The sequence below is a fragment of the Typopeltis vanoorti genome, chromosome 9, assembly GCF_054136105.1.
Source record: "Typopeltis vanoorti isolate ZY-2024b chromosome 9, IOZ_Tvanoo_1.0, whole genome shotgun sequence".
Classification (NCBI taxonomy): Eukaryota; Metazoa; Arthropoda; class Arachnida; order Uropygi; family Thelyphonidae; genus Typopeltis; species Typopeltis vanoorti.
In genome coordinates, this window is record NC_143557.1 from 13,296,625 (window position 1) to 13,319,690 (window position 23,066).

Sequence of the window (23,066 nt, forward strand, 5' to 3'; positions counted from 1 at the left end):
TCATTTGAATTATTTTTTATAAGTCATTAAAATTTTTATCTTAAAATAATGAGTGCAAAACAAAACAGACTTTCATATAACATGAGTTATAAATTAAATGTGATAAATTATTCAAAACAATATGGAAACAGAGCAGCAGAAAGACATTTTGGTCCACCACCAACAGAAAAAAATGACTCGCGAGTGGAGAAAACAAGAGGAACAATTAAAACTGCTAGGTAAACACAAGAAAACATTTTGTTTGCACAGAAAAATGGCCAGAATTAGAAGTACAAATGAAAAATTGGGTAACAAATCATTGAAACATGGAAATATCTGTTTCTACGTAAATGATAATTTTTGAAGCGAAACGATGGGCAACTGCTAATGGAATTTTAGATTTTACTGGATCACCGTCTTGGTGCTTTAGATTTATGAAAAGACGCGGGTTATGCATGTGTACAAAAACCACTCTAGCCCAAAAAATGCCAGCTGTCTATGAAGCTAAAATTATAGAATTCCATAGATTTGTCATATCAGCGAGAAGGAAATTTAACTTTGAACTTAATCAAATTGTGAACATGCATGAAGTGCCTCTAATGTTTGATGTTCCTTCAAATCAGACAGTAGATTCAAAAGGCACCAAATCAATAGTGATCAAAACAACAGGTCACAAAAAACTCACTACACTGTAGTTTTAGCTTGTTGCGTGGACGGAACAAAGCGACCCCCCCCCATGTTTATCTTCAAGAGAAAAACGTTACCGAGAGATGAAATTCTTCATGGCATTATTATCCACGTTCAAGATAATGGCTGGATGGATAAAACAGGAATAAAATTATGGGTACAAAATATATGGGCAAAACGTCCAGGTGCGTTGTTTAAAAAGCCTGCGATGTTAGTGTGGGATCAATTCAGAGCGCATAAAACAGAATCAACCAAGAAGATTCTAAAAGAAATGAATACAGAATTAGGAGGCCTTACAAGTCAATTACAACCCTTGGATGGATCTATTAATAAACCATTCAAAAATTTTATGCAGGAAGAGTGGAACAAATGGATGGCAAAGCCAAATCACGATATTACAGCAACAGGACGTATGAAACGGCCAAAATTTCAGAAGTGTGTACTTGGGTGAAAAATTCATGGAAAGATGTGAAAGAAGAGATGATTATAAAGTCATTTAAGAAATGCGAGATAAGTAATGTGATGGACGGTACTGAAGATGACGCAGTTTTTGAAGGGAGTGACAACAATAGTTCAGATGAAAGTAATACGAACAGTGACATTAACGAGACGAGTGGTAGTACCTAGAGTGAAGATGAACTGAGTATTGCTAATACAAATGATTGTAATAATAAATAAAAATTAAATAAGAATTTGTAAATATCTTTATATAATAAAATATTTTTTTCTAAAAATCATCTCAAAAATTTGGGGTGCATCTTATCATCCAAAAAGTATGGTAAATTCCAAGGTATCATATTGTTTCAACCTGAGTGATGGTAGTGGTTTTATTGTTCTGTGCCTTTTTTATGTTAGTGTTGGATGGTTATGTATATATTTTCAACTGGTTGAGTCAGTGAATTTCTGAATATAATTAATTTTGTCTTATGGAGTATGGTGTATGGAATTTTTGGTGCACCAGTCAATGCACAGATTTATGTCATGCTACATATTTGTTTGGACTATATTATGGATGGATATTATAACTGTATCATCTGTGTATTGGATGATCTTGACTTTGAGAGGTAGCTGGTTAATATCATGCATATAAATGTTGAATAGAGTTGAGGAGAGAACAGTTCCCTGTGGCACTCCACAGATTACGTAGCACTCTACTGCAGTTTGACCCGATACCATGTAATATGTTTTCTATTTTGAACATAGTTTATAAACCACCTGTGCAGAAGCCCATCTATTCCAACATGTTTGAATAAGGTTTGATGCGTGAGTGTGTTAAATGCTTTAGTCAAATAGATAAAGACTACCATGATAATTTTGTTTTTATCTAAGGCGGTATTAATTACATCCATAAAGTCTTCCAAGAGAGATGTTGCTCCCTTATTTTTCTGAAAAACATAGTGTGCTTTGGGGATAATATGAAAGTTCTTTGTGTATGTTGCGAGTTTCCTTAGTGCAATCTGCTCCATAATTTGATTGATAATTGGTAGTGTTGCTATGGATCTGTAATTACTGATTAAATTTCTTTTTACACATTTGTATATGGTGTGATTATGGCAGTCTTTAACATACTTGGTATTTATCTGGTTTTAAATATTTTTTTATTAATTTTAGTAGGATAGGGCCTAGGCTAGTTGCGATTTGCTTGATCCTTAAGTCTTATACCATCGAATTCCTGGTCCTTTGTTTGGTTTGGTTTGATTTGATGTATTACAGAGAGAGTTCTGCTTCTTTTATGGTTGGGAAGCATAATGTCTGTTTTGATTAGGGTCCAAGTGGGGGGGGGACCAAGTTTTGTGATTGGGGGGACATTTCTCTGTAGTTCTTGGATGGAGTCTACAAAGATTGGTTAAAGTCATTTTCTAGTTGTTGGATACATTTTACATCTTTCATGAAGCTGTGTTTTATGGTTTCAGAGACAGTGGTATTGGGAGCACAATCTAGCATCTCGTTGATCAGATGCCAGATTTGTTTCATGTTGTTTTGTGCAGAGGTTAATTTGTCTGTGTAGTAGTTTTTTTTTTTTGTATTTCTTATATGCATTATAAGGTGATTCCTTGTTATCTTATATTCGGTTTTTAAAGCAGTATTATTTGGATATCACATAATCATAATAATAATACCTGTGTTCTTCAGGCCAGTTTTCCTGTTTTCTGTAAATTGAATGTGTTCTGCGTGTTTTCTGGCTAATCTGCCTGTATATGAAATGAAAAACTCGAGTTTCCTGTAGTAAAAAAATCCTCCCGCCTCTGCATTCATGAGATCGGCTAACTCAGCTTCAATAGAAAAAAGTCCATATAAAGCTGGCTCAAGGCCACTATTGATTTCATAGTCATCCAGGGAAGAGAGTATGGTAAATAACTGCTGCAATCTCATTATCTAAACTGACTATATATTATTATTATTATTATTATTCCTGATACCTCCAAGGAGTCCGAAGACTCATCGTGGGTGGACACCTGCAACTGTTTCAACCACTATTGTCAACATTATTGTCTAAATCCCATCTTAAATTAATTATTATTGTACAAACACCTCCATAGAGTCCGAACACTCATTGCAGGAGACCCAAACTATCCACACAATCTATCATACCTCTCCTTTAACTCATTAAGAGACAAAGCCCTCCATCTGATACTGGCAACCCATTCCATTAATTCACAACTCTCCCAGCAAAAAATCTAGTTCTCACATCCCTACTAACTACCTTTACACAAATTTCATGGATGATCTCTTGTTCTGCTCCCTCTAGCCAAGTGCTGAAACATTTACCCTGCATAAATCCTATCTATAAAACTCTTGAAGTAACTTAAATGTTTTTATCATATCCCCTCTTTTTCACCCATCAACCTGTGTCTTCACTGCTGTTAATCACAGTGATGAATATTGTCTTAGATCTGTACTAATACAACCAGAAAGGAGAAACATCTATGCTTGAAGATAATGTAGTGATATTTGGACACATTAGGAAGAAGGGCTACAGAAGAAACTGGACAAATGGAACAGTGGAGCAGATATTAATAATAAGAGCATGATTTTAAATCATAAAAAAAAAAAAAAATGAACACATCAATGGTGTTAAAAGTCTTGAAGAGGAGTGAAATCTTCAGATATTTTGGAAATGGTGGTTCCAGTGATCAGAGTTTAGATAAGCACAATATTGAAAAGTATTTTACTGGACCAAAGCTTCTGATTAACAGAAGTTATTTTTTTCCCAATTTGTCTTGTGCACTAGAGATATGAGTAAAATACAGGTAATAGAAATGAAAATTTTCAGACAATGTTACAAAAAAAAACAGGAAAAGACAGAAAGAATAAGAAATATGGACATTAAGAATATATTGGGGTAACTAAATTACTGAAGAAACAGTTTAGACAAGTAAAGAGAAGGAATTCAGAGAGTATTATTATTACAGTAACCTTCATGGAATCAGAAGCTTTATTATGGGAGTCCAACTTAACTAGCAACATGTCTATTATATTGAACCTTGAAATTATTTACCTTACCCACAATCATTCTGGGTAATGTATTCTGGTAATGTGTTCCAGTCATCCACTATTTCTCCATGTCAAAAACTACTCCTCACACACTTCTGACAAAATATCTACTAACTTGAAGGTTTCTACCACAATACCACTTTTCCTCCCATTCACCAAACTCTGCAATCTACATTCCCTCAACTGTTCGGTGGGAGACCAGGAAATGTTTAGACAGTTGAGCTTGGCAAGTGCAAGAAGAATTATTGTTATGGGAGATTTTAACTACAGCAGTATAGATTGGGGAAAGGAAGATGCATGTAGCAATAAGGGAATGGAATTTCTAGAATTCTTGAGGGACAAATGTCTTAGGCAGCATCTAATAGAGGGAACAAGAGGTTCAAGAGTTTTGGATTTGGTTATAGCATCAGAAGAGGTGATAATAACTGATATGACATCTCTCCCACCAGTTGGAGAAAGTGACCATATGGTTTTGACTTGGAAAATGAATAGACATGCAGGAGTATCAAAGAGATGGGAACGTATGTGGAATTATAAAGCAGGTAATTATAATAGTCTAAGACGTCAACTTGGGGAAGTTTCATGGAGGGAGGAATTGGAAGGCCGGGATATCATTAGTGTGTGGGAAATTATGAAAGAATATTTGTTAGCAGCAATGGTAAGTTGTATACCACGTGTGAACAAGAGGACACAATTTGGAATAAAGTGGATGACAAACAATATTAAACAGGAACTGCATGTGAAAAAGAGGCTATGGAAGAGATATAAGGAGACAGGTGAAGAGAAGATACATGAAGAGTATAAGACACAGGCCAGAAGAGTGACTGGTATGGTAAAGAAGACGAAACTGGAATATGAGAGGAGATTGGCCCTAAGATCCAAAGAAAATCCTAGGGAATTTTTTAGATATACGGCCAGTAGGAGGAGAAATGACTGTGGAAGAATGATATTGTGGGATAAAAATGGGAATAGAGTGACTGATGCAGAGGACACAGTGGAATTGTTCAATGAACACTTTATTGGAGTATTTCATCCTGGAGGAATCAGTTTTCGCTAGAGGGATTGGGCAGGTTCGAGGTTTAGAGGTACATGAGGAGAGTGTGTTTCAAATACTGAGTACTCTGGATGTCAGTAAAGCTGTGGGACTGGATGGTATTTCACCACGAGTTTTGAGAGAATGTGCTAGGGAACTAACAGTGCCTTTGACCTGGCTTTTCAATGAAAGTCTGGCTGCGGGAAAGGTGCCCAGGGAATGGAAGGAAGATAAAACAGTGCCATTGCATAAGGGCGGTAGCAGACTGGAAGTGTCTAATTATAGGCCAGTTTGTGTGTCATCAGTAGTTAGTAAGATCTTGGAGAAAGTAGTAAAGGACCATATACAGCATTGGGCAGATGAGGGTAATGTTATCTGTGAGAGTCAACATGGATTTGTGAAGGGGTGCTCTTGTTTTAGTAATATGCTAGTCTTATGATAAAGTTACAAGAGCATTAGATGAGGGAAAGGCATATACTGCCATTTTCTTAGACTTAGTGAAGTCATTTGACAGGGTACCACATGATAAGCTGATATTTAAGTTGCAGCACATGGGTCTGGATGTCAGATTGGTCAACTGGATTCAGGATTGGCTGTCTGATAGGTATCAGAGAGTTGTGTATGGTGTAGCAGTTTCAAGGAGGCAAAGGGTTACAAGTGGAGTCCCACAGGGCTCAGTACTAGGACCTATATTGTTTAACCATTATATCAATAACATTACCAGTGGATTGCAAGGGGATATTCAGTTGTTTGCGGAAGATGTGAAGCTGGGAAGGATTATTAGTAATAGTGCAGATGCAGCAGCCCTCCAAGAGGATTTTTGAATAAGCTAGATAGATGGGCAAATGAATGAGGGACATCAGTTTAATGCAGCAAAATGTAAGGTCTTGAGGTTTGGGAAACATCGATGGGACACTGCATACTCTATGGAAGGAGTTATACTGGAGGAAGTAGGGGAGACAAGAGATCTGGGGGTTGATGACTGATAGAAACCTGAAATTTAGGGGACATATTGCAAAGGTGGTGAAGGTAACACAGAGGATTGCTGCAATAATGAGAAGGACGCTGACCTGCAGAGATAAAACAGTTATCATTCCATTGTATAAGACCCTGATCAGACCACACTTGGACTATTGTTCTCAGATTTGGTCCCCAGGATTTGAAGGGGATAAATTAATTGTGGAAAGGGACCATGGAGGTTTCTGAAAATTTATTAATTTACGTTTCCTTCAGACTTAACATGCGTTTGCAATTCTGAACATATATTGACATATCAGATGTGCCAAATTACTTGTGACTTACCAGAAACATTACTAAATTGAGGTTATTTATCCATAATTCATGTTGTAATATAAATATTGTGAATTGTCTGTGATTTATGATATGTTACTTTTGTGTAAATGCTTATATACGTGCTGGGAGAAAATTTAATCGGATTAGGTGCAGATGGCCAGAAGCTGAATACGTGAAACGCGTGCACTAAGTAAGGCACGCACACAGTCCCCCCCCCCCACACACACACTCACATTGAAGAGCACGCTAGGGGTGAGTGTGACGCTACGTACTGGGAGAAGTAGGGTGACTCAGGCAAACAGGAGGGGAAAAGCAATGACGTAGAAAGAAATGATGGCAATTTAAAAACGGTAGCAGTGCCTCAGAGAAGGTTTTTTGGGTTGCTTTTCGTTTGGTTTTGGAACCTCCTTGTGACACCTTCTCTCCCCATGCTTCGACGAGGTCATGTAGACAAAGACTGAGGGAGCATGCTGTGATGTTCATGAAAGCTTGCCAGTCAACGTTTAGCCCATAGGAAGGCAGTTTCCGATTCCCCAGAAAATAGCTGAGCCATGTTGAACCAGTTGACAAGAAAACAACGGGCAATTACTTTCAGCGGCGGAGCTATGTCCTGTCCGGACCACCAGTGGAACACTACAGATAATATAGAATGAGCCTGGAATCAAGAAGAGAAAGTTCAGTCATGATGAATGAGATGGCCAAGAATAGTCCCCCAGCAAATGGTAATGTAACCCTATGTTTTGTTAAGTAACTGTGTTATGGGAGAAAGCTTGTAAAATTTAGGAAGGACATTAAGCTTTTTGAGGTTATTAATTATCTAGGGACTTTAGCGATAGTTAGATTTTGAAGTAGTGATAATATATACAAATTTAAAGGAACCTCCACGTGCAGAAGCATGTGGAGGTTATTTTGTGATTTGATAAGTGAATAATCCTTAGCCTTGAAGTGAAGTGTATAAAAGTGCATGGCTGTTCATAGATAGAATTGCATACTTGTATTGATATGTGTTGCATGCTATGAGAAATTTAGAAGGTTTTGATTATTATGTTCATTCTTTGATATAAATGAAATTATATGTCAGTGTCTATTTATAATGTGTAAATGTCTGAATTGAAATTAAATGTTCTTTTCTTTTCTTTAAGTTTAACTAGTGACTTGCCTGATTTTATATTTCTATTGCACCTTCTCATAAAATTCGAACCACAGCGGGAGGTAAATTGTTAGGGAGGCTACGACTGCAAAATAAGCTTAAGTGATTTAAGATAGTGTACTAAACTGAGTTCTGGTTCCTTGATTTTGCACTGTTCAATAATCTAGGATTCAGGGTGGTGTAGTATAATAGAAATTTTCCCTGAATCTGAAGAAGGAATCAGAACCAGTATGGAAACAAAGGAGATCAGCATTGTCTAGTAAACCCTTTGTCTTCAAAATCCACATGCACCATTCTTAAGAGTGAACAACGGCCCTGAGTGAATCTTAAGACGGATAGAAAGATAGAGCATATTATTTAGACAAAACTAAGCTAGAGAGATTTAAGAAAAGAATTAAGTAAGAGTTATTCGAAGAAAATAAGTAAACGTAATTAAAGTGAATAATATATTTAACAATGGTGTATAGCTAACAGTACAAAGACAGATAACAAAGATGGTTTCAGGACTGTACAATGATAGCTATGAGGATTGGCTGATGGAATGTGGACTGCAGAGTTTGGTGGATAGAAGAAGGAGAGGTGATATGATTGAGACTTTGAAACTGTTCAGAGGTGGTTACAGGGTTGACACTGGGGAGTTCTTTCGCTTGGTTGAACAGTGGGAATGAGTGATGACAACTGTCATCGTCCCTGAAAGTTACGAAAGTGAACTGTGAGCAAGAGGGTGAGGAATAGTTTCTTTGCATGGAGGGTGGTTGAACCATGGAATGCATTGCTTGATGGAGTGGTGAGAGCGAGAACGGTCAATGAGTTTATGGAGTGGTACGATAGACTTTGTGTTTCTTGGGGGGGGGAGACATCCCCTCAATGAGTCTTTGTGTTTCTTAGGAAGGACCTCCCACGATGAGTCTTTTGACTCCATGGAGGCCTGAATAATAATAATAATAATAATAATATAACCAACATTCCAGAGTTCTGATATTACTTTGTCAATCCAGTGAAGACTACGTGACCAAATTAGGCACAATAGTACATACAAAGGCACCACCACCTTATTCTTACATGTCAATGTACTACTTCTTATCATAGCAGGAATACAATGTGCGCTCTTCACAACACTTACAATGTGCCCTAAGAACTTTAGTCCACTTTCAACCATCAGTTGAAGATTCTGAATCTCATACATCTCTTAAAGCACAGCTCCATCAATGCTGTATGCAGTAGGGCATCGAAACATTGTACCCTTCAAACAGAAAAGAACTCAGTTTGACTATTGTCTTGATGATAGGAATCTGCATATGGGCTTTTTCAGTTGAAGGTCGGTTAGCTGATTTCATATGGTGGTGGCTCCATATGTGAATAGACATCGTTCTGGAATGGGCAGTTCAAAGCAGAATATGGCTAGATGGGGCTGTAAAAATTCTGTGTAGCTTCAAAATGACAAAGCAATTTCATCAATTTTTACAGAGGTCAAGTCCTGTAAGATTGTTAGAAAAATAACCTTGTATGTCTGTATATAGTTAAAGCTAAATGTCAATGTAAATAATCCTATGGGAATTGACTATACTTACTGCTCTAAGAAGGAAATTTCTAGAATCTAATGAACGGGCAATACCTTGCCACCAGAAACTTTGTATGATAGCTCCTTATAAGGATATATGAAAGTTGTTTGTGAGCTCCACTTGTAAACACCTTCAAGGTCAGTGCCAAACGGACTGCCAACCTTCAGACAGCTTCCGCTGCCCAATGAATAGGATTAAAAGAGTGCAGTGGGAGAACAAAGAAAGGGGTCATCATTAGTGAAAGATCAAGAGATCGCACCGAAATATTCGGGGTCCCATATCTTCATGCAGGGATCCGAAAAGGGATGAATAAAAGGCGTTGGCCAGAAGAATGGATATCGGTTGTCTACAGGTTGCCCATCGGAGGTCCATCGTCGAGGAAGAGACTTTCTGGAGAAGTCATGCCAGGAGTCTGAAGGTATGATGACAGAAGCTGATCCGCCAGGCAAGGACTAGACCTGATGACAATCTTTGCCGAGAGCTAATTTCCGAGGAGAGGAATTTTCAAGTTGGAAGGAACTGCTCCGCTACGTTAACGCACATGCAAAGTACTCCACATGCCGAAAGCCTTCACCGAAGTACTGGAAAGGCAGCAGCCGTCAGTGTCGAAAAATCCAAACGGCGGTGTACGAAGGGAGAAAAAACCAGGAGAGGATTTTGGAGGAAATAGCACAAGCCTCCTCTCTGAGGAAACAACTACGAGAGGGGTTGGGGACACATGATCCCCCCCCCATTCCTGAGCACCTGATCTGATTAGTTTCAAGGAAAATCCCGGTCCCTCAAAATCAGTTCTGGATCATCAATGCATGATTAAAGGGGAGACGGAGGCAATGAGGTTACAGCAATGTAATGCTGAAAGGGGGGATCTTATTTCAGGAATAGTTGAATTAAAGAACTTGAGTCATTCTGTGTCAAGTGAGAATGAGAGTAGTCTAGCTGCAACTGCCAGTAGTTCAACCGAGAGAGAGATAACTCAATAAAAAGGGAGGCGAAAATGCAGACTGTTTCTGTCGCAGAAGTGGAAGGGAGATTACCCCTGCCTTTGGTAGAAGGTTTGATTGAAGGTATACCAAGTAACCTCTTGCTTGACACTGGGGCTCACATATCGGTAATCCCAATGAAATTGGTTGAAGCGTTTCAGGCCATAGCCCTTGACAGCTTCACTGAACTATGCAACCCCATTAAGATTATGGGAACTGCAAGAGTTGAACTTTCCTCAACTTTGAGGGTGAAGGTAAGGATCTCCATACCTTGCTTCCCTGTCAATATCACACATGAGATGCTAGTATTACCCGAAATTGTAGACACTAGAAATCAAGTCATACTGGGTATTGATTTTTTTAGAAAAAAATAAATTCATGTGTGACTTTGCTAGTGGAACACTGTCTCTATGTAGAAAAAGGTACAGGTCACAGTTCTGGATGCGAGATGATGAGAGGAAAAGCGAGGCCATGGAGATCGAATTGAAGGATTGCAGGGAGGTATCCAGCATGTGGAGGAATAAGCTAACCCAAGATGCCTTTAAGCATCTAAGCTCTGAGAAGGAAAGGGTTCACATAATGGAGTTCTTTAACTCTGCATTCCACAATTATCCAAAGGTGTTCACAGAGGAGATCAGCTCGCTTTCTTGTACCAATAAGGTCTAACATGCTGTCAAGATCACTTCCGATGTACCCATATATGTGAAACAATACCAGACCCCACTGAAGCATATGGACAAACTCAAGAAGTTACTTCTGGAATATGAGAAAGCTGGAATTATTGAGAAGTCAAATTCCAGATGGAACAGTCCATTTATCCTAGTAGAGAAGCCTAATGGTGGGTTAAGATTTGTACTGGACCTAAGAGAGATCAATAAAGTTACTAAACCCATAGATTTCCTTGTGTGCAAGATTGAGGACCTGTTGATTGGCCTGGTGGGGGGGAGGGGGGGGGGGCTAAGTATTTCTCCCAACTAGATCTGAACTCTGGCTACTTCCAGATTCCTTTGAGGGAGGAAGACAGAAAATACTTTGCCTTCACCACGAGATGGCAAAAGTATCAACTGTGTCGACTTCCTCGGGGGGGCCAGGAACTCGGTCATGAGTTTTCAGAGTCTAATGAACTCTGTGTTATCTGACATGTTGATACTTCTTTGATATATATATATATATATATATTTTTTTTTTTTTATCGATTTGATTGCTGTGTTGGAAGTAGGTTGATGTTTGGGAGGTCAAATGAATGATCTGAAAGGTGTCTGATGTAAGTGAAATTGCCGATATATTCTGGTGTTATTGCATCTGCTGTGATGGTTCACATTCATTTTTATAGTGGTCTTCTTTTTGAACTAATTAGGAAACTTTTTTTGTTCACTGTGGCAGCCTTTCTATGTCTTCTGAGCTTTTAATTTCTATCGGCTTTGAAGTTTGTGACTTCCTCAAGAATATCTTGGCATTTCTGATCAACAATCAGAAAAAAACAGAAAAAAATTGGTAATTTTTTTCTGTTTTTGCTTTTCTTGCTTGGTACAACAGATTCTGGTTGAATGACGTTAAATATTTGGATAGGAAGATTGGTGTATTGTCTTGCAATGTGTTCAAGCCCTTGGCAACTGTTTTTTTCTGTCTGCTGGCTTTTATGAGATTGTGTCTTGTGGACTTGCTTGTAAGATAAACTATGACTGGTGCAGGTCATGGCAAGCCTTGTTTTTTGCTCTTCCTAGGAATCTGATTTATGGTCTGAATGTCGTTAAGCTGTAGAGGGATATCAACTGCATGGCCTAATTTTAAAACTACGTCTCTGCGGTTTTCTGTAGGTGCAGTTTCAGGAAGACCGTTTATGACAAGATCTTCTTTATGTTGTTGCTGATTTAAACATTCATATTGTAGTTTTAGAGAATGAAGTTCTTGACGGATTTCGGATGTCTCTTTCATCAAATTGTGTTGCCTGTCATTTAGTGCGTTAATGCTGATTTTAATGTCTTTTACTGTTTGCAACACTTTTATCACTGCTAAATTGTTATGTTTGACCAAATCTTCATATTTGCTAGATTTTTTTGTTATTTGTTAATTCTGTTTGTCAAAGAGTTCTTGCACAAGATATACTAAGCTGGCTTTTATAGTCTCTAGACCGTTTTCTATTAGTATATTTATAGAGTTGAAATTACCTGTGTTTTTTGTCTGTTCAGTTAGTCATATGATTTTGCCTCTGGTGTAATCGGCTGCATCGTAAGTGGCTGCCTTAATTACGTTTCTTTGTTCTTCCTGCAGAGTAGGAATTTCCATTCCTCGCGTGTTGCATTGGATTTACGTTGCCAGGTTGTTTCTGAAAAGCCGGCACATTTTAAGTGTAGAATCCTACTGCATTTCGTACAGGTTATATTATTTCAGATGAAGTGTATCAGTTGCTCCAGGCAACTGATACACTTCATGACTCACCTTTCTTCCCTTGAGCAACTGTGGCGTGATCATAAAGATGCTGATATCCTTTGTTCTTCGCTTGTTGTTGACCGCAGTCCTCTCTGTTCACTTTTGAATTTTACATCACTGTCCTTGGCATGACAAGTAGAGTTACTTGGGAACATTTTCAAATTAAAACCAGGAGTTGGAACCACTTTAAAACTATAAAAAACGGGACCAGCGATATCATCGTACACCCATTCATATGCCTACATAGTGCCCTCTTCTAATAATAAAAGGAAAAATGATGGTAGCAACATTTTACAAGAACATGTTAAAGAAGATAACATAATATATGGTAACTCATTCATTTTTCATGAAAGAGAGGTTCTTGTTTTTTTAGGAGGTGCCAGTGGAGAACATTATGCTATGATTAAAGAATGAATGGATAAAATGCATGCAACAATTGTTGGGAAAAATTATGTAAGGGAAGTGTGAATCATAGCACATAAAACTTAAGAAAGAGAAGCTGAAAATTAAAAAAAAAAATAATAATAATAAAAATGTATGATAGTGAGTATAGTGCCCATAGAGTGATAATAGTGAGTTGTGCAGTCACATATTGGAGAAAAATGGATTTAATGAAGGCCATTTTTGATGAGGAAGGCTACTTTTGAGTCACTATGGAAATGTCTTCACATATTCCAGTGCTTCTTTGTTCAAGATTTTGCAACCTAAATTATTTTATTTTAAGTTGGTGACAGCTTCCATAATTATCTGCTAAAATATTGACTCACAGTGGTATACACTCTTTTTTAATTATGTTTGGTAGTAAATTTGATATGCATCAATAAATATTCATATCAGTCAATTAGACACATATACATATATATAATCCAACAATCCTCAGTAGTATAGTATTAGTATTCCAGCCTGTTATGTGGGAGACCAGGGTTCGATCCCTGCTGGGGTGGTTGGAGTTTTATTTCTCCTCCGAAACATTATTTATTTGCTCTCCAGCTGAAAGGCTGGAGATCAGATAAACAGAGCAGACTTCTGCATTACTTCAACCTTGGTATCATCTCTGGGTCTGGCTACCACTGATGAGACCTCAATAACAGTCAAAACCGGTCTGGGCAGTGACCCTTCCCATATTGCATAGCATTATACATACCCATAAAGATATGTGCTGTGCATTATGGGATACTAAGGCAAGTGATGTGAAGTCATACACCTTTACCACGAGTTGCCCCCAGTCCTGAAAATAGTTCAGGTGCAAACTTGTTTGCTAACACTTGGATAAAGGATTAAATCAAGTATATAATTTCTTGGTATCTTTAAATTATTTATAGGATAACCAAGTGGAAACACTTTCAACAACTATCCCTAATCCAGAGTATTTTAATAATAAGGTGTGACACCTTTTGGCAACTCGTATGTAAAAATATGACTTCTGCATTACTTCAACCTTGGTATCACCTCTGGGTCTGGCTCCCACTGATGAGACCTCAATAAAGGTCGAAACCGATCTGGACAGTGACCCTTCCCATACCCGTAAGGATATGCTCAGGCAATACTAAGGCAAGTGATGTGAAGTTATACACCTTTACCATGAGTTTCTCCACTTCTGAAAATAGTTCAGGCGCAAACTTGTTTGCTTACACTTGGATAAAGGATTAAACCAAGTATATAATTTCTTGGTATCTTTAATTTATTTATAGGATAACCAAGTGGAAACACCTTCAACAGGCGAAAAGCTGTGGGTTCGAATCCCATCATCTACACCAATGCCATCTACTGCACATCACCATCACAAGCATCGGTGTAGATGATGGTGGTAGTTGCAGTTTGCTGTAGTTGGTGGATTCAGTGGTGGATAAGTTTTGAAGTGGGTGGCCTCCCTCGATGAGTTTTTGGACTCCTTGGAGGTGTCAAATAATAATAATAATACTGGTCAGCTATATCTAGTAAAAATAGCTTTGATCATATATTTAAGCTTGTGTTTTTATTTCTGTAACCTTTTATCATTTTATAAAACAATTGATAGTTAATAAAATAAACTACAATTTCAGTGATTTCAGCAGTGAATAGCAGACTTTAAATAGGGTCAAAATTAGAAATTATATTTATAATTTTGGCAATAAAACAATCCACAGGAATGTTAAAATAAGGGATTTAGTTATTTTTCTTAAATTAAATAATAAGAATATATATATTTAAATACAACCTACCTGTTTAAGGGGTGAAATTCTCCATACTCTAACTTCTCCTTCACCACCACCAGTAATAAGGTAGTTGCAGTCACTTGTTGCAGCAACTGCTGTCACACCTCTCTGATGTGCTTCAGGTATTGTGTAAAGAAGTTTCCCAGTTTCTGGAGTAAATGCTCTAATCTTACCATCGTTCCATCCTAAATTAATCAAGAAGAGAGTGAAGAGAAACAATATGTTTATTCTGCAGGTGTATTTTTAAAATGATTAAGGAGTAATTATAAGAATAATGAACCAAATAATAATATAATAATTATGAACAAGAGCAAAAAAGCCACCTGCACAAGTAATCATCATGTAAATTTTAAAAATTTTAACCAAAGAAACAAAGTTCAGATTTCTTTCACTGAAAATGTTTTTTAAATCAAGGACACATAATTCTAAAGTACAGACTGTTTTCTGAGCGGAATACCATTTTTTAAATTGAAGGCATACAATACATCTAAGCAAACACTGTAATTACAATAAAATTATATTTTATAGGAGAGAGTTATGGGAATGTTAGAAGAGGAGAGAATGGAAACAGTGAGAGAGAGGAAATGAGAAAAATGCAAGGGAGTGCTGGAACCAGGGACAGAGTGATGCTGTTATGAAAAATAACAGCAGGTAAGTAGGGGAACACAGAGAGAAAGGGTTAGAGGAGAGAGAGAGAGAGAGAGAGAGAGAGAGAAATGCAGGTGAGCAATCAAGGAACAGAGTGGATAGAGGTGTGATGTATGGAGACTCGATGATCTCTGGTGTGCAAGATAGGATGCCAGAGGTGTGTTTACCTGGAGGGATGATAGAAAATGTGGCTATGGCAATTAAGAGGGGTGAAAGTATGAATGAAATGATTGTGACAGGATGCATGAATAACTTGAGAGGCAGTGTAAATCGGGCGGCGTGAGATCTGAGATTTTTGCTTGGAGTTGTGCAAAAGAAAACGCAGAGAGAGAGAAGATTGTGTGTGTTGCCCAGGTATGATGGTAACGAGTTGAGCAGAAGAGCAGCAATACTGAATCGCATAATAGCCAGAATGTGTGAGAAGAGAGGATTGGAATACATGGATGCTTGGAGGGCATTTGAGGACAGAAGGGAACTGTATGCTAGGACTGCTTGCATTTGAATGAGGGACAAAGGCATCTGGAATGATTGCTGTTTTCTGAACGAGTCAGTGTGTCAATGGAGGGAAACTAAAATTCCCAGGGTGGACTATTGTGGGAATGGGTGCTTGAGGGAAGGGGGACAACATCAGGTAACACTGAGCCCAGGGGAGTCGAGAGGGGACAATGATAGGTATAGAAGCAGTGGCATTTTTATGCTCTATACTAATCCCAGGAGTATCAGAAATAAAGGAGATGAAGTGGCGCTGATAGCATCAACCTGGCCAAAGATTATTGGGATCTCTGAGACGTGATTGACGGAGGATGATATAATAACCGGAATTGAAGTGGAAGGGTACAGCATTTTTCGGCAGGAGAGGAAAGGAAAATGTGGTGGTGGAGTACTGCTTATGATAAGTGATAACATATGTCCTCTAAGAGTGGAGGCTTTGGAAGGAAGTAACACAAATGGTTTTGAAAGCATATGGTGTGAGGTAGAAGTGGCCAAGACAGGATATTTAGTGGGGTGTTGCTATAAAACAGGAAGCACAGAGGGTGGAGACCAGGAGATGTTTAGGCAGTTGAGCTTGGCAAGTGCAAGAAGAATGATTGTTATGGGAGATTTTCACCAGCAGTATAAGCTGGGAAGAGGAAAATGCAAGTAGTAAGAAGGGGATAGAATTTCTGGAATTCTTGAGGGACAAATGTCTTCGCAGCATGTAATAGAGGGAACAAGAGGTTCAAGAGTTTGGGATTTGGTCATAGCATCAGAAGAGCTGATAAAAAGTGAGATTACATTCTCTCCCACCAGTTGGAGAGAGTGACCATGTGATTTTCACTCAGAAGAAGAACAGACATGCAAGTGTATCAAAGAAAAAGGGAATGTATGTGGATTTATAAGGCGGGTGATTATAATTGTCTTAGGTACCAATTAGGGGCAGTTCCATGGAGGGCAGAATTAGAAGGCCAGCATATCATTAGTGCTTTGGAAATTGTGAAAGAATATTTGTTAGCAGCAATAGTAAGCTGTATTCCACTGGTGAAGAAGCGGACACAATTTGGTGTAAAGTGGATGACAAACGATATCAAACAGGAACTGCAGTTGAAAAAGAGATTATGGAAGAGATAAAAGGAGAGGGGTGGAGGACAGATACATGAAGAATATAAGACACAGGTCAGGAGAATGACCAGAATGGTGAGGAAGGCAAAACTGGAATATGAAAAGAGATTGGCACTAAGATTCAAGGAAAAGCCTAGGGAATTTTTTAGCAATGTGGCCAGAAGCCGGAGAAACGAATGTGGAAGAATGATATTGCGGGATAAAAATGGGAATAGAGTGACTGATGCAGAGGACATAGTGGAGTTGTTCAATGAGCACTTTATTGGAGTACTTCATTCTGGTGGAGGTTTTAATACTAGAGGGATAGGGCAGGTTCAGAGTTTAGAGGTGCAAGAGGAAAGGTTGTTCCAAATGCTGAGTACTCTGGATACCAGTAAAGCTGTTGGACTGGATGGTATTTCACCATGGGTTTTGAGAGAATGTGCTAAAGAATTGACAGCTTCGTTGACCTGGCTTTTCAATTAAAGTCTGCTTACGGGAAAGGTACCCAGGGAATGGAAGGAAGGTAAGATAGTGCTGCTGCATAAGGGTAGCAGACTGGAAGTGTCTAATTATAGCCCTGTTTGTGTGTTATCAATAGTCGTTAAGGTCTTGGAGAAATTAGTGAGGGACTATATACAGCGTTGGGCATAATGAAGGTAATGTTATCTGTGAGGGTCAACATGGATTTCTTAAGGGGTGTGCTTGCTTTAGTAATATGATTGCCTTTTATAATAAAGTGACAAGAGCAGTTGATGAAGGAAAGGCATATACTGCCATTTTTTTTTGATTCTGCAAAGGTGTTTGACAGGGTGCCACATGATAAGCTGATATTTAAGTTGCAGCACATGGGTTTAAATGTGTTTACTCAAATGGATTCAGAATTGGCTGGCTGAGAGGTATCAGAGAGTTGTGTATGGTGGGGAAATATCAAGAAAGCAGAAGGTTACAAGTGGGATTCCACAGGGCTCAGTACTGGGACCTGTATTGTTCAACCTTTACATCAATCATATTGTCAATGGATTGCAAGGGGACATTCAGTTGTTTGCAGATGATGTGAAGCTGAGAAGGGTTACCAGTAATAGTGCAGATGTGGCAGACCTGCAAGAGGATTTCAATAAACTAGATAGATGGGAAAATGAATGGGGTCAATGCAGCAAAATGTAAAGTCTTGAGGTTTGGGATCCATCGATGGGAGGATGCATACTCGATTGGAGGAGCTGTACAGGAGGAGGTAGGGGAGACAAGAGATCTGGGGGTGATGATTGATAGAAAACTGAAATTCAGGAGCATATTGCAAAGGTGGTGAGGGTAACTCAGAGGATTGCAGCAATACTAAGAAGGATGCTGACCTGAAGAGATAAAAGAGTTATCATTCCGTTGTATAAGACCTTGATCAGACCACACTTAGACTATTGTTCTCAAATTTGGTCCCCAGGATTTGAAGGGGATAAATTGACTGTGGAAAGGGTACAGAGGCGGATAACAAAGATGGTTTCAGGACTGTACAATATGAGTTATGAGGATCTACTGAGGGAATGTGGACTGCAGAGTTTGGTGGATAGAAGGAGAGGTGATATGATCAAGACTTTTAAACTGTTTAGAGGCAGTTACAGGGTAAACATTGGAGAGTTCTTTCACTTGGTCGAATGGTAGGAAGGAGTGATGACAAGGGGCCATCCCTGGAAGTTACGAAAGGAGGCTGTGCACAAGGGTGAAGAGTGGTTTCTTTGCATGGAGGGTGGTTAAACCTTGGAATGCATTGCCTGAGAGAGTGGTTGGAGCAGGAACGGTCAATGGGTTCAAGGAGTGGTATGATAAACTTTGTGTTTCCTAAAAACAATCTCCTGTGATGAGTCTTTTGACTCCATGGAGGCCTGGATAATAATAATAATAATAAAATAATTTTTTAGCATTAAAAAGCAATACAGGAAATCTGTCTGTGCTCGCCCAACAGTTTCTTAGGAACAAATTAAAAATGCCAAGAAACAGGATTCATATACTGCCATGGTCCATTCAACTACCAAACTATTGTCTTTCTCTTCTTTGTGATCCTTGTGCTAGTCCTTTAAGCACTTTAAATCTGCATGAAGCTATGTCATCATCCTTATTTATTATTATTATTCAGGCATCCATGGAGTGAAAAGACTCATTGTGGGAGGTCCCCCCTGAGAAACACAAAGTCTACCATACCACTCCTTAAACTTATTGACCGTTCTTGCTCTCACCACTCCATCAGGCAATGTATTCCATGGTTCAACCACCCTCCATGCAAAGAAACCACTCAACACCCTCTTGCAAACAGTTTCCTTTCGTAACTTACAGGGATGGCCTCTTGTCATCACTCCTTCCTGCTGTTCAACCAAGCGAAAGAACTCCCCAGTGTCAACCCTATAACCACCTCTCAACAGTTTAAAAGTCTCAATCATATCATCTCTCCTTCTTCTATCCACCAAACTCTGCAGTCCACATTCACAGACAAAGCATTTTACCCCTTCACAACCCTCCAAGTAAAAAATCTAGTCCTAACACCCTTGTTAACCACACTCTTACATAATCTCCAGGGATGGCCCCTCATCCTCTCCCTTCCTGCGCTGGTCTTAAAAATGTCATCAGTATCAATCCTGTAAAATACCTTTAATAGATGATATGCTTCTATCATATTTCCTCTACTATGTCTATCAGCTAGTTTTTGGAGCCCACAGATCTTTAATCTATCCTCGTAGGGGACATCCTACAGACCTGCAATAATCTTTGTAACTCGCCTCTGAATCCTCTCCACCATTTCTTCATCACCAAGAAATCTAGGTGACCAGATCTGTGCACAATAGTCCAAATGCGGTCTTATTAATACCTTATAAAGTGGAACAATAAAACTTCCTTATCCCTACTTGTTAGTGTGTTCTTCAACAACCATGTAATTTGATGTAATATTTTTGCAATCTTTACAATATGCCCTTTAAACTTAAGTTCTCTGTCCACAATAACTCCCAAGTTCCTTGCCTTGTTAACTTCTTGCAGTTCAGTTCCGTTAATATAGTAAACAGCAGGTGATCTCATCCTCCCAACGTGCATCACCTTACACTTAACCACGTTAAACTGACAGCCATTTATCTTGGCCCACACCGTCAGCCTATTTAAGTCATCCGGCAAGATATCTACATCATCTGAATTGACTATCGCTCTTCCGAATTTTGCATCATCAGCAAAACAAGTGTATATTTCCTTTCAAAGTATTCCCAATATCATTGATGTACAAATTAAACAATAGAGGACCAAGCAATGAGCCTTGAGGTACAACACTAGTCACTTGCCTTCTTCTGGACTCAGCTCCATAAACCACTCTTTCCATCCACCAGCCATTCTCTAATCCAAATCACCAGATTCGGATCCATACCCATTTGCTCTAATTTATGCAACAGAGTTCCGTGTGGAATCTTGTCAAATGCCTTTGCAAAGTCCAGCAGAGTCACTGAGTAAAGATTTCCTTTATCCAACTCTACTGTTACTTTATTATAGAACATAAGCAAGTTACTGAGGCAAGACCAACCCCTTCACAAAACCATGTTGCCCCTTATAAAGTATCATATTGCTGCCCACCCAGTCCTGAATTGTAATTTTTACCAATTTCTCCAAAACCTTAACCACCACTCCAGATATATTGATTGGTCTATAATTTGCAACCTTAGTCTTAGAGCATCCCTTGTGCAGTGAAATTATTTCCCCCTCTTTTCACTCTATTGGTACTTTAACCACCTTACCGGCCGTTATGGATCAAATACGCATCCGCATACACTTCGTATCCATCATATATTTCATTGTTGTAACAATGGTATTATAATTTTAATAAGCACTTCGCATCCATGATAACGTGAACGTCTATAGACGTCTTCGCCGGTAGCGTGGTTAACAGAACTGAGACTTAAATTAAACAGCCTGTTTAATAATGGAGGTGCTAATTCTTTTGCACATTCTCATAACACATGGGCCGATATGCCATCTAACCCAATGGCAGTGTCAGCATTAATGTTCTGTAATATATTAAGCACCTCTATTTCGTCTATCTCTAGACTCTCATCAGTCAATGACACATTTGACACTGCACTGTTATTATTATTATTCAGACCTCACGGAGTCAAAGACTCATCTGGGAGATCCTTTTATCACATACACAGCTCATCATACCGTGTCTTAAACACACTCAAACTCATTGCAGACACCACTCTCTAAGGCAAAGCATTCCAATCATTCACAACTTTGCACGAAAAAAACCTGTCTCTCACTCCCCTACTCACACCCTCTTTATACAGTTTTCAGGGATGACCTATGGTTCTCTCCTGATCTCCCACTATTTTTTGTAGAACTTCTCCAGCATTAATCCTGTAACAACTCCTTACCAACTTGTAGGTCTCTATCATATCTCCACTCTTCCTCCTGTCCACCAGAGTCTGCAAATTACAGCTTCTCAATCTTTCCTCATACTCGACATTCCAGAGGTCAGCAACTACCTTAGTCAGTCGCCTTTGGACCCTTTCCAACAGTTATTCATCCTTCTGAAAACCAGGTGACCAAATTTAGGCGCAATAGTCCATGTGTGGCCTAATACAATGGAACAAGAATCTCCCTACTTCTACATGGCAGTGTCCTCTGCATCATTCCTAGAAGCCTTTATGTTGTCTTCACAATTTTGGCTATGTGTCCCCTAAATTTCAGATCCTTATCCACTATCACCCCCAAGATCTCTTATTTCCTCCACCTCCAACAATATATCCTCACCAAGTATAAATTCTGCATCCCATCTTTGTTTTCCAAATTTTAAAACCTTACATTTTAAAATTTGGAAAACAACATTGAACTCGCATCCCCCATTTCCATGCCCAATCACTCAATTTATTTGAGTCTTCTTGTAAGGCCACATCATCTGCAAACAACTAAATATCTCCATCCAAATCTTCACCAATATCATTAATATACAAGTTAAACAACAATGGCCCTAAAACAGACCCCTGAGGCACTCCACTAGTGATTTTCCTTTTCCTGGATATCACTCCCCCATACACAACTTGTTGATACCTATCAGATAGCCAGTCTCCAATCCAATGCACTAGTCTAATATCCAACCCCATCTGCTCTAGTTTGACTGTCAACTTATCATGAGGTACTATATCAAAAAAAAAAAAAACTTGGATTTTGCAAAGGCAAAATCCAAGTATATTACTGTGTATCCTTCTCCACTGTCCAAGGAAGCAGTCACTTTATTGTAATAAGTAAGTAGATTACTAAAACATGACCTCCCTTTAGTAAATCCATGCTGTCCATCAAAGATAATACCATTGTTGTCAACACAACTCTGGATCCTAGTTCTCACACGCATCTCCAACAACTTAACCACAACACCTGACACACAGATAGGCTTATAGTTTGATGCTTGAGTTCGATCACCTCCTTTATGAAGTAGCACAATGTTGCCCTCCTTCCACTCCTTAATGACTTGACCGAGTGCAAGACTCGTATTAAAACAATATTTCAAGAAGGTGTCAACTCCCTGGCACATTCCTTCAGAATACGTGGTGATATATTATCAAGTCCCAGAGCCTTATTAACATCTAGTTTACTCAACTCCCCATACATCTCTTGCTCACTTACAGTCAGTTTCTCCTCCCCATCATCCACTGCTCTCAATCTCTCCATGAAGTCACATTCACAAGATTGAAAGACCTTTATGAATTGTTCATTAAGTATCTCCAGCACACATTCTGCAACAGTTATCTTTATACCATTTTCTCCTATCAATGTCATCCTTCCATAATCATTCTTTCTTTTGCTGGCTACATATCGAAAGAACTCCTTAGGATTCTTTTTGGCTTCATTAGGTAATGAAGTCATGCCAACTCTTGCTCTGTCAGTCAGGCTCACTACTGTTTTCACACTGTGCTCACTTTTCATTTTTTTATCACTTCCATATTCACTATCACATTTTCCACACTTATATTCTCATGATCACTCCTCTGGTTATAATTCTTTGTCTTACATCTA

At 38.7% G+C, this 23,066-nt stretch overlaps 1 protein-coding gene across 6 annotated transcripts in view; it reads right to left on the bottom strand.

The window, feature by feature from the left end:
• Positions 1–23,066, bottom strand: part of LOC150102890 (cilia- and flagella-associated protein 52) — a 640,784-nt gene that overhangs the window by 91,257 nt on the left and 526,461 nt on the right. For all 6 annotated transcript variants that reach the window (XM_090397376.1, XM_090397375.1, XM_090397374.1 and 3 more), the window contains exon 12: positions 14,811–14,989. In XM_090397376.1, coding sequence (XP_090253502.1) covers positions 14,811–14,989 — 179 coding nt within the window. The remainder of the gene's footprint in view (positions 1–14,810; positions 14,990–23,066) is intronic.